This window comes from Chamaea fasciata, unplaced genomic scaffold (genome assembly GCF_029207755.1).
Source record: "Chamaea fasciata isolate MVZ Bird 193981 ecotype frontalis unplaced genomic scaffold, bChaFas1.0.hap1 SCAF_27, whole genome shotgun sequence".
Taxonomy (NCBI): domain Eukaryota; kingdom Metazoa; phylum Chordata; class Aves; order Passeriformes; family Sylviidae; genus Chamaea; species Chamaea fasciata.
In genome coordinates, this window is record NW_027094112.1 from 5095651 (window position 1) to 5105605 (window position 9955).

The 9955-nt window shown below is 54.9% G+C and overlaps 2 protein-coding genes across 4 annotated transcripts; both read right to left on the reverse strand.

Moving 5' to 3' along the window:
• Positions 1-215: 215 nt before the first annotated feature.
• On the reverse strand, positions 216-4159 carry ATP5MC1 (ATP synthase membrane subunit c locus 1). Of its 2 annotated transcripts, none has more exons than XM_066205235.1 (5): positions 4099-4159; positions 3335-3383; positions 2743-2820; positions 1926-2098; positions 216-381 (listed from the first exon to the last, which is right to left on the reverse strand). In XM_066205235.1, exons 2-5 carry the CDS (start codon positions 3371-3373, stop codon positions 267-269), a joined length of 405 nt encoding a protein of 134 aa, XP_066061332.1. In that variant the 5' UTR covers positions 3374-3383; positions 4099-4159; the 3' UTR covers positions 216-266. The 2 variants fall into 2 exon arrangements, with proteins under 2 accessions (XP_066061332.1, XP_066061331.1); XM_066205234.1 differs by having other exon boundaries at positions 4044-4134.
• Positions 4160-5049: 890 nt separating this feature from the next.
• On the reverse strand, positions 5050-8839 carry GIP (gastric inhibitory polypeptide). 2 transcript variants are annotated; one of them, XM_066205231.1, is made up of 6 exons: positions 8730-8839; positions 8210-8306; positions 7253-7387; positions 6533-6664; positions 5827-5919; positions 5050-5312 (listed from the first exon to the last, which is right to left on the reverse strand). In XM_066205231.1, exons 2-6 carry the CDS (start codon positions 8275-8277, stop codon positions 5303-5305), a joined length of 438 nt encoding a protein of 145 aa, XP_066061328.1. In that variant the 5' UTR covers positions 8278-8306; positions 8730-8839; the 3' UTR covers positions 5050-5302. The 2 variants fall into 2 exon arrangements, with proteins under 2 accessions (XP_066061328.1, XP_066061329.1); XM_066205232.1 differs by having other exon boundaries at positions 8210-8296; positions 8730-8834.
• Positions 8840-9955: the final 1116 nt, after the last annotated feature.

Here is a 9955-nt window from a genome sequence, read left to right on the forward strand (position 1 = left end):
TCGGGCAGGTTTTCCCAGATCCGGGCGGGTTTTCCCAGATTTCAGGTGGGTTTTCCCAGATCCGGGCGGCTTTTCCCGGATTCCAGCTGACTCCAGCTTCGTTTTCCACCCTTCGACCCCCTCCCACACCAACCCAGCCCAGAACCTCCGCCGCAAAACCAACAGCAAAGGTAAAACCCCCGGGAGTGCAGGTCAAAGGAACCCCAGGACGACGCTTTCTGTCGAGAAATCCTTATTTCCGCGGCGAGCGGCGAGCCCCGGGGCCGTCACATGGCGAAGAGGATGAGGAAGGCCACCATGAGGCAGAAGAGCCCCATGGCCTCGGAGAGCGCGAAGCCCAGGATGGCGTAGGAGAAGAGCTGCTGCTTCAGGGACGGGTTCCTGCCACGGGAGAGGCGGAAAAGGGGCACTGAGAGCGGGGCCAGGCAGACGGGAAACGGGGCACAGCGGTGGGGAGCCGGCAGGGGAAAACTGGGAATGGCGCCCCGACACTGGCAGGGGAAACTGGGAATGGCACCCTGAAACTGGGAGGGGAAACTGGGAATGGCGCCCTGAAACTGGGAATGAAAACTGGGAATGGCGCCCCAGAGCTGGGAATGAAAACTGGGAATGCAACCCTGAAACTGGGAGGGGAAACTGGGAATGGTGCCCCGACACTGGCAGGGGAAACTGGGAATGGCACCCTGAAACTGGGAGGGGAAACTGGGAATGGTGCCCCAGAGCTGGGAGGGGAAACTGGGAATGGCGCCCCGACACTGGCAGGGGAAACTGGGAATGGTGCCCCAAAACAGAGAGGGAAAACTGGGAATGGTGCCCTAAAACTGGGAATGGTGCCCTGAAACTGGGAGGGGAAACTGGGAATGGTGCCCCAGAGCTGGCAGGGAAAACTGGGAATGGTGCCCCAAAACTGAGAATGAAAACTGGGAATGGTGCCCCGAAACTGGGAATGAAGCCCCAAAACTGGCAGGGAAAACTGGGAATGGTACCCTAAAACAGAGAGGGGAAACTGGGAATGGTGCCCTAAAACAGAGAGGGGAAACTGGGAATGGTGCCCTAAAACTGGGAATGGTGCCCTGAAACTGAGAGGGAAAACTGGGAATGGTGCCCCAAAAGTGAGAGGGAAAACTGGGAATGGTGCCCTAAAACTGGGAGGGAAAACTGGGAATGGTGCCCTAAAACTGGGAATGGTGCCCTAAAACTGGGAATGGTGCCCTGAAACTGGCAGGGAAAACTGGGAATGGTGCCCCAAAAGTGAGAGGGAAAACTGGGAATGGTGCCCTAAAACTGGGAGGGAAAACTGGGAATGGTGCCCTAAAACTGGGAATGGTGCCCTAAAACTGGGAATGGTGCCCTGAAACTGAGAGGGAAAACTGGGAATGGTGCCCCAAAAGTGAGAGGGAAAACTGGGAATGGTGCCCTAAAACTGGGAGGGAAAACTGGGAATGGTGCCCTAAAACTGGGAATGGTGCCCTAAAACTGGGAATGGTGCCCTGAAACTGGCAGGGAAAACTGGGAATGGTGCCCTGAAACTGGGAGGGAAAACTGGGAATGGTGCCCTAAAACTGGGAATGGTGCCCTAAAACTGGCAGGGAAAACAACTGGGAATGGTGCCCCAGAGCTGGGAGGGAAACCAGGGAATAAAAGCAGGGAATAATGTCCCAAAGCAGCCCAGATTCAGGGAACAAACCCAGGAAACAGCGGCCCAGAGCTGGGAAGGACAGAATGCCGGATCCTCTCTGGGAGGGTGGGGGACCACTCTTCAGGGACCGTTTTAACGGAAAGGACGGTTTTAAAGGAAGAAGGGACCGTTTTCTGGGAATGCTGGACCACCACAGCCCCCTTTGACACCCCCTTGCACACCCTCCCCGTGCAGAGCTGGCCCCAAATCCCCCGGAAAACCTCTGGAAGAGCCCCGGGATGCTCACCTGGCGTAGCCGATGATGAGGCTGCCGAAGACGGTGCCGATGCCGGCCCCCGAGCCCGCCACGCCCACGGTGGCCGCGCCTGCCCCGATGAACTTGGCGGCCGTGTCGATGTCCCGGCAGAGCGCAGAGCTCCGGAACGGCCGCGAGGGGACACAGGGGACACCTGGGGACACCTGCGGGGACACCAGGGGCTGTGGGGACACCTCAGGGGACAGGGAAGTGACACCCCAGGGCTGGCACCCAGTATGGGAAGGGGAGGGTTGGTCCTGATCAACAGCGTGAGGATGAGGATGGGAGATGAAGGAGCAGGACAGGGGCGAGGACAGGGAGGGAAGATGGAGGACCGGGAGGAGGATGAAGGATCGGGATAAAGGATCAGGATCAAGGCTGAAGGCCTGGAGGAGGAGGAAGGACCAGGATCAAGGCTGAAGGCCCAGGAGGAGGAGGAAGGATCAGGATGGAAGATGAAGGCCCAGGAGGAGGAGGAAGGATCAGGATCAAGGCTGAAGGCCCAGGAGGAGGAGGAAGGACCAGGATGGAAGATGAAGGCCCAGGAGGAGGAGGAAGGACCAGGATCAAGGCTGAAGGCCCAGGAGGAGGAGGAAGGACCAGGATGGAAGATGAAGGCCCAGGAGGAGGAGGAAGGACCAGGATGGAAGATGAAGGCCCAGGAGGAGGAGGAAGGATCAGGATCAAGGCTGAAGGCCCAGGAGGAGGAGGAAGGATCAGGATCAAGGCTGAAGGCCCAGGAGGAGGAGGAAGGACCAGGATCAAGGCTGAAGGCCTGGAGGAGGATGAGGATGGAGCCAAGGCTCACCTGTGCACCCTGAGCCTCAGGCCTGCCCAGCACAGCCACGGACACGGGCCTGGCCAGAGCCCTGGAGCAGCAGCGGATCTGCAGGGACAGGGAAAAAACCCTCATCACCATCATCACCATCATCATCCTCCACCCCAAACACCCCTCGGCACGGAGAACCTTCCCCTAAATCCCACCCCAACCCCCTGCAGGTTTATGGGGCATTAAAATCCCCCCCCAAAACCATCCCAAGGCCGGAAAAGAACGAGTCTTCAGCGCAGGGTGTTTCCATTTCAGCCACTCGGATCAGCTCCATGGACCCCAGGCTGGGCACAGCCCCAGAAATTCCCTTTTTTTCCCCACATTTCTTCCCAGGAAGAAACAAAAATCCCTGAAAAACCCCGTGGAAAATCCAGGAATTCCTGCCTGGGAGCAGCCCCGGGCAGCTGGAGCGGCAGCCACTCCCACGGTGGCACCAGAGGTCACCTTGTTGTTCCCTTCCCTTAAATCCAGGTTTAACCGACCCCAGCTCAGCTGGAGGGGTGCAGGGAGGGGATTCTTGGGGAGAAATCCCCCGTTTCCAGCGGGGATAATCCCGGGGAGAGGCACCTACCAGGGCCGGGGAGCCGAGCAGGGCCACGGGAGCCTGCATTCTGCTGGATCTAGGGGGGAAAATGGGAAATAAAACCAAAGTGAGGGGGACGAACGGTGTGGCCGTCCCCAGGAACGTCCCCGGGGTCGTGTCCCCACTGTGTCCCCGAGGCTTTGTCACACTGACCCTGCTGTGCCCTCGAGGTCTTGTCCCCAAAGGTTTAAACCCACCGTGTCCCCGAGGTTTTGACTCCAAAGTTTTAACTCCACCGTGTCCCTTTGTCCCCAAGGCTTTGCCCCCATTGTGTTCTCCCCAAGGCTTTATCCCCAAAACTTTAACCCCACCGTGTCCCCAAGGTTTTAACCCCACCGTGTCCCCGAGGTTCTGTCCCCTCCGTGTCCCCGAGGTTTTGTCCCCAAGGTTTTAATCCCACCGTGTCCCCAGCTGTCCCCAAGGCTGTGTCCCCGAGGTTTTGTCCCCGAGGTTCTGTCCCCGCCGTGTCGCCCCCGCGGCTTTTCCCGCGCCGTCCCCTCAGCCCTGCCCCGCTCCGCGCCCTCCCTGCCCCGTTAACCCCCGGGCAGCTCCTCCCTCACAACCCCTCCGCGGGCCCCGCAGGCCCCAGGGCCCGCCCTGCGGCGAAGGGCACGAGCCCTCCGAGCAGCGGCCGTGCCCGGAGCTCAGCCGGGAGCGGCGGGGGCGGCGGCGGGGCCGGCCCGGGAGCGGCTCCCACCTGCGCGGGGTCCGCTCGGGCGGGCGGCGGCGGCGGCTCTGAGGGGGAGCCTCACCTTGGCCGTGTCCCCCACCGGCGTCCTCCGCTCCCATTGGCCGCCGCCGCGCGCGCGCGCCCGGGCCGGCCCTCCCCATTGGCTGCCGCCTCTCCCGCGTGCCCGCGCGCGCCTTGCCTATTGGTCGAGCGCAGGGTAAGCCCCGCCTCGCCGCATCCGGGGATGGCGGGAAGGAGGTGGGAGAGAGGGAGTGGCGGGGAGGGCGGGCGGTGATTGGTGGGTTGAGGAGGCTGGGCGCTCGTTGATTGGTTGGGGCAGGTGTCAATCTGGCGGTGGGTGGGAAAGGGCGGGGTCCGTTGCGGTGCTGAGGGAGGGAAACCAGAGGGAGAAGGGGAAGGATGTGGGGCCGGGAGGGATCTGTGGGGTTATAGAGGGATCTGTGGGGCCGGGAGGGATCTGTGGGGCCGGGAGGGATCTGTGGGGTTAGAGAGGGATCTGTGGGGCCGGGAGGGATCTGTGGGGCCGGGAGGGATCTGTGGGGTTAGAGAGGGATCTGTGGGGCCGGGAGGGATCTGTGGGGTTAGAGAGAGATCTGTGGGGCCGGGAGGGATCTGTGGGGCCGGGAGGGATCTGTGGGGTTAGAGAGGGATCTGTGGGGCCGGGAGGGATCTGTGGGGCCGGGAGGGATCTGTGGGGCCGGGAGGGATCTGTGGGGTTAGAGAGGGATCTGTGGGGCCGGGAGGGATCTGTGGGGCCGGGAGGGATCTGTGGGGTTACAGGGGGATCTGTGGGGTTACAGGGGGATCTGTGGGGCCAGAGGGGGATTTATGGGGCCAGGGAAGGTTTTTTAGGACCAGGGAAGGTTTTTTGGGGCCGGGGAAGGTCGGAGCCGCCCGGGACGCCTTTGGGGTCGCGTCCAAAGCGCTCCAGGCCGCCCGGCGCGGTTCTGTTCGGGAATTCCGCCACCTTTCAAACCCTCCCCCAAAACCTTATTTCCACTTGGAATAAACCTCGTTCCTTTTGGTTTTATTTTCGCTTTCTTTCCAAGCCATTCCAGGATTTCCCAGCACGTTTCTTTAGGAATTCTTTCAAACCCTTTTCCCCCCACATCAACTTCACCCAAATTTTCTTTTCTTTTCTTTTTTTTTTTTTGCAGCTTGGAAAGAAAAAAAAAAAAAAGTTTGTTTTTTTTAATTAATTTCAGGTAAAAATCCTTTTCCTCCTCCCGTGGGATGAAGAGGGAATTCCGTGGGAAATCTTGGAGTTACATAATCCTGGAAAGGGAAAAAAAAAACCAACAAAACCACAACAAAATTGCTAAAAATTCCTTTTAGAGCTGTCATTTTCTCCCCGGGAGGGGAGGGATTTGACCCTGACTTTCTTCCTCCCCGTTGGGATTTATCCCTTTTATTCTTCCCCCTTTTGGGTGTATTTTTATCCATTTTCATTTTAATTCTATCCCTTTTTATTTTGTTATTTTTATCTATTTTATTTCATTTTTTACCCCTTTTTATTTTGTTTTTTTCACCCCTTTCTCGTGTTCGTTTTCATCCTTGTTAATTTGATTTTTATCCCTCTTTTCTTTCCCCCCCCAGTTCCAATTCTCCCCAGCAGCTTTTCCCGGAGACTTTCGTCTCTGTTTTATCCCCAAAATTGCAGATTTTCCATGAAAAAAAAAGGGGGGAAATGGCTGAAAATTTGCTTTTTTTGGGTTTTTTTAATGGGAATAATAAAATCCTTCAATTTGGGGGAATAAAGGGAATTTTGGGGGGAATTTTGGGAACTCACGTGGCCCTGCAGAGCTCTCCTGACACCAGCCACAGCAGGAATTCCTGCTCCAAGAATTCCCTCAGGCCCTCGGAGCCTTCCAGGGCTGGAAAACTGCAAAAAGAATTCCATTAAAAATGGAACAAAATTTAAAAACAGAGTTAAAGGGAAAAAAAAAATTTAAAAACCGTGAAAAACAGAGTTAAAGGGGGGAAAAATTAAAAATTGTGTAAAAACAGAGTTAAAGGGGGAAAAAATTAAAAATTGTGTAAAAACAGAGTTAAAGGGGGGGAAAAAATTAAAAATTGTGTAAAAACAGAGTTAAAGGGGGAAAAAAATTAAAAATTGTGTAAAAACAGAGTTAAAGGGGGGAAAAAAATTAAAAATTGTGTAAAAACAGAGTTAAAGGGGGAAAAAATTAAAAATTGTGTAAAAACAGAGTTAAAGGGGGGGAAAAAATTAAAAATTGTGTAAAAACAGAGTTAAAGGGGGAAAAAATTAGAATCAATTCTGTGAAAACAGAGATGAAGGGGAAATCAATCCTGGTTTTGTCATTCCCGTCTCCCCGTCCCGAATTCGGAGGGAATTTTGGGGAAGAGCTGTGACAATGATAAATATCCTCCAATTCCATTAAAAAAAGGCCAAAAAAAGCCCAAATCTTGTTAAAAAAACAACCAACCCCCGAATCCCGTCAAGATCCCAGCAATTCCCGGTTTTCCCTCCTCACCTGGCGTTTTCCCTGTTTTTCCAAACCCAGTCCAGGAAGTTTTTGGCTCCCGGAGTTCCCAAATCCCAAATTTTTTGTCCCTCCGAAGGTTTTTGGGGCTCGGCCTCTCTCTTGAAGGGCCCCTCGATGTCCCTGGGAAAGGAAAAAAAAGGGGAAAAAATTCCCTAAAAAATCCCTAAAAATTTCCTAAGAAATCCCAATAGATTCCAAAAAAAAATTCCCCAAAAATTCCCTAAAAACCCCACCAGAGGGTGCCAGGATTTTGCTTTTCCCAGGAATTCCGAGCTCCGGGAGGGGAAAATTCCTGGGATTTTTGGGGGAAAAAAATGGGAAAATCCCAAAGTTTTCCCCCGGGAAAACACTGCTGGGAATTTTGGGGGATTATTTGGGGATTTTGAGGTTTGGGAAATATTTGGGAATTATCTGGAGATTATTTGGGGGTTTAGGAATTTGGGGATTTGGGGATTCAAGAATTCAGGAATCTTGGAATTTGGGAACTTTGGGGATTCGGGAATTCAGGGATTTGGGGATTCAGGAATTTGGGAGTTTTGGGAATTCAGGGATTTGAGAATTCGGGAATTCAGGGATTTGGGAATCTGTGAATTTGGGAACTTGGGGAATTCAGAGAATTTGGGAGTCTGGGAATTTAGAAATGCGGATTTTGGGAATTCAGGGATTTGGGAATTCAGGGATTTGGGAATTGGGAATTCGGGCCCTCACTGGCTCTTCTTCTCCCTGCGGGCCAGCAGCCACTCCACGAAGTTCTTCTTGAGCACGCTGTCCATGGTGCGGCTGTAGTCGCTGGCCAGCGTCGCCTCCGAGTAACGGCGCCGCAACGGGACCGGGACCGCCGGCCTGGGGACACGGACAGCACCGGGAACGGTGACAACACCGGGAACGGTGACACCGGGACCGGGACCGCCGGCCTGGGGACACGGACAGCACCGGGAACGGTGACAACACCGGGAACGGTGACACCGGGACCGGGACCGCCGGCCTGGGGACACGGACAGCACCGGGAACGGTGACAGCACCGGGAACGGTGACAACACCGGGAACGGTGACAACACCGGGAACGGTGACACCGGGACCGGGACCGCCGGCCTGGGGACACGGACAGCACCGGGAACGGTGACAACACCGGGGACAGGGACAACACCGGGAATGACAACAGCGGGACAGGGACTGCTGATGGGCTGGGGACAATGACAGCAGGGATAATGGGAATGGGAATGACAAACGGGAATGACACCGGGAACAATGGGAAAAACGCCAGGAACAACACCGGGAATGACACCGGGAACGGCACAGGGAAAAACAAACGGGAACAGCGGGAACAGCACTGGAAAAACACGGGCGGAGATGGGATGTGGGGAAAAACGGGATACAGGGAGTGCTGACCCCCTCGGGATGTGGACAGCGCTGGCTCTGTGAAATCCTCCCCCCGGATCCACGGGATCCTCCCCAGATCCACGGGATCCTCCTCGAATCCATGGAATCCTCCCCAGATCCATGGAATCCTCCCCAGATCCACGGGATCCTCCCCGGATCCATGGAATCCTCCCCAGATCCACGGGATCCTCCCCGGATCCACGGCATCCTCCCTGCAGGGGCCGGGAAAAGTTCCCCAACCCCCCCGGAACCTTTGGAATATTCGGGACATTTGGGAATTCTCACCCCGGGCTCTCCTCCGCGCACACCACGCCCAGCCAGGCCAGCAGCAGCAGCAGCGTCCTCAGGGACATCCTCCTCCTCCTCCTCTTCCTGCAGTTCCCTCGGGACAATCGCGACAATCGCGACAATCGCGAGGATCCGCCGCACGCCCCGAGGGTGGCGATGGGGATTCCAGAGGGGTGCGGCTGGGGATGTTCCCTCCAGCCCCTAAACGTTCCCAAAAATCCCCGGGATTCCCGGGTTTTCCCCCCTGCAATTCCCGTTTTTCCCCTCCCAGACCCCACAAAGGGAGCCACAATTCCCATTTGTCCCTGAAATTCCCCTTTTCCCCCTGAAATTCCCATTTTTCCTCCAAATTCCCTTCCCCCCCCCAAATTCCTATTTTCCCCCCTGGAATTCCCTTTTCCCCTCCGGATTCCCATCTTTCCCCATAAATTCCCTTTTTTTCCCCCCAAATTCCCATTTTCCCCCCCGAAATTCCCATTTTTCCCCCCGAAATTCCCAATTTTCCCGGAATCCTCACCTCTCCCTGCAGACCTCCCGGCCGTTGTGGATCCCAGGTCCCTCCCGGGGCTGTTTTTATCCCGATCCCGGCAGGTAACCAGGAAATCCCGGCGGGAATTGGGGGCAATTCCCAGCAGGAAATCACCTGGGGAAATATTGACATTAATGGTAATTAACCATTCACGGTAATTAACCACAGCCAGGCCATTAATGGGGCTGCTCCAGCCTTAATTCCATGGAAAAAACCACCCAGAATTCCCAGGTTTTTCAATGGAAAATCCTTTTTTCCACCCCAAATTCCCGGGTTTTTTTCCATGGAAAATCCTTTTTTCCACCCCAAATTCCCGGGTTTTTTTCCATGGAAAATCCTTTTTTCCACCCCAAATTCCCGGGTTTTTTTCCATGGAAAATCCTTTTTTCCACCCAAAATTCCCAGTTTTTCCCATGGAAAATCCTTTTTTCCACCCCAAATTCCCGGGTTTTTTTCCATGGAAAATCCTTTTTTCCACCCCAAATTCCCGTTTTTTCCACGGAAAATCCTTTTTTTGGGGGGTGAAGTCGTTGTCGGTTCCACGTCTGTGAAATCCAGGGATTTGCTGATCCCAAATCCAGCGGTTCTTCCCCCAAAACTGGGGAAAGCCCCAGAGGAAAGTGGGGATGGAGAGGGGCGGGTCCAGTCTGGGATTCCCAAACCTTGGGTTGGGATTCCCAAATCCTCTTTTTTCATTCCCAGATCTCATTTTGGGGTTCCCAGATCTCATTTTGGGATTGCCGGATCCTGATCTGGGATTCCCAGATCTCATTTTGGGATTGCCGGATCCTGATCTGGGATTCCCAGATCTCATTTTGGGATTGCCGGATCCTGATCTGGGATTCCCAGATCTCATTTTGGGATTGCCGGATCCTGATCTGGGATTCCCAGATCTCATTTTGGGATTGCCGGATCCTGATCTGGGATTCCCAAATCCTCTTTTTTCATTCCCAGATCTCATTTTGGGGTTCCCAGATCTCATTTTGGGATTGCCGGATCCTGATCTGGGATTCCCAGATCTCATTTTGGGATTCCCAGATCCTGATCTGGGATTCCCAAATCCTCTCTTTTCATTCCCAGATCTCATTTTGGGATTCCCAGATCCTGGCGTGGGATTGTCCCGAAGTTTTGGGATTCCCATTTCCTATCTGAAATTGCCAAATCCCGTTTGGGGATCCCACTGAACCCCTTCCCTACATAAGGGGGTTTGCCCC

Excerpts from the sequence above, each read along its gene's own strand:
- ATP5MC1 (XM_066205235.1), bottom strand. The coding sequence starts at position 3,373 with ATGCAGGCTCCCGTGGCCCTGCTCGGCTCCCCGGCCCTG. Across the intron at positions 2,099-2,742 it reads CTGAGGCTCAGGGTGCACAG|GTGTCCCCAGGTGTCCCCTG; the intron begins GTGAGCCTTGGC and ends GTGTCCCCGCAG. Across the intron at positions 382-1,925 it reads CTCATCATCGGCTACGCCAG|GAACCCGTCCCTGAAGCAGC; the intron begins GTGAGCATCCCG and ends CTCCCGTGGCAG.
- GIP (XM_066205231.1), bottom strand. The coding sequence starts at position 8,277 with ATGTCCCTGAGGACGCTGCTGCTGCTGCTGGCCTGGCTGGGCGTGGTG. Across the intron at positions 7,388-8,209 it reads TGCGCGGAGGAGAGCCCGGG|GCCGGCGGTCCCGGTCCCGT; the intron begins GTGAGAATTCCC and ends CCGTGTCCCCAG. Across the intron at positions 5,920-6,532 it reads AAAAACAGGGAAAACGCCAG|TTTTCCAGCCCTGGAAGGCT; the intron begins GTGAGGAGGGAA and ends TTCTTTTTGCAG.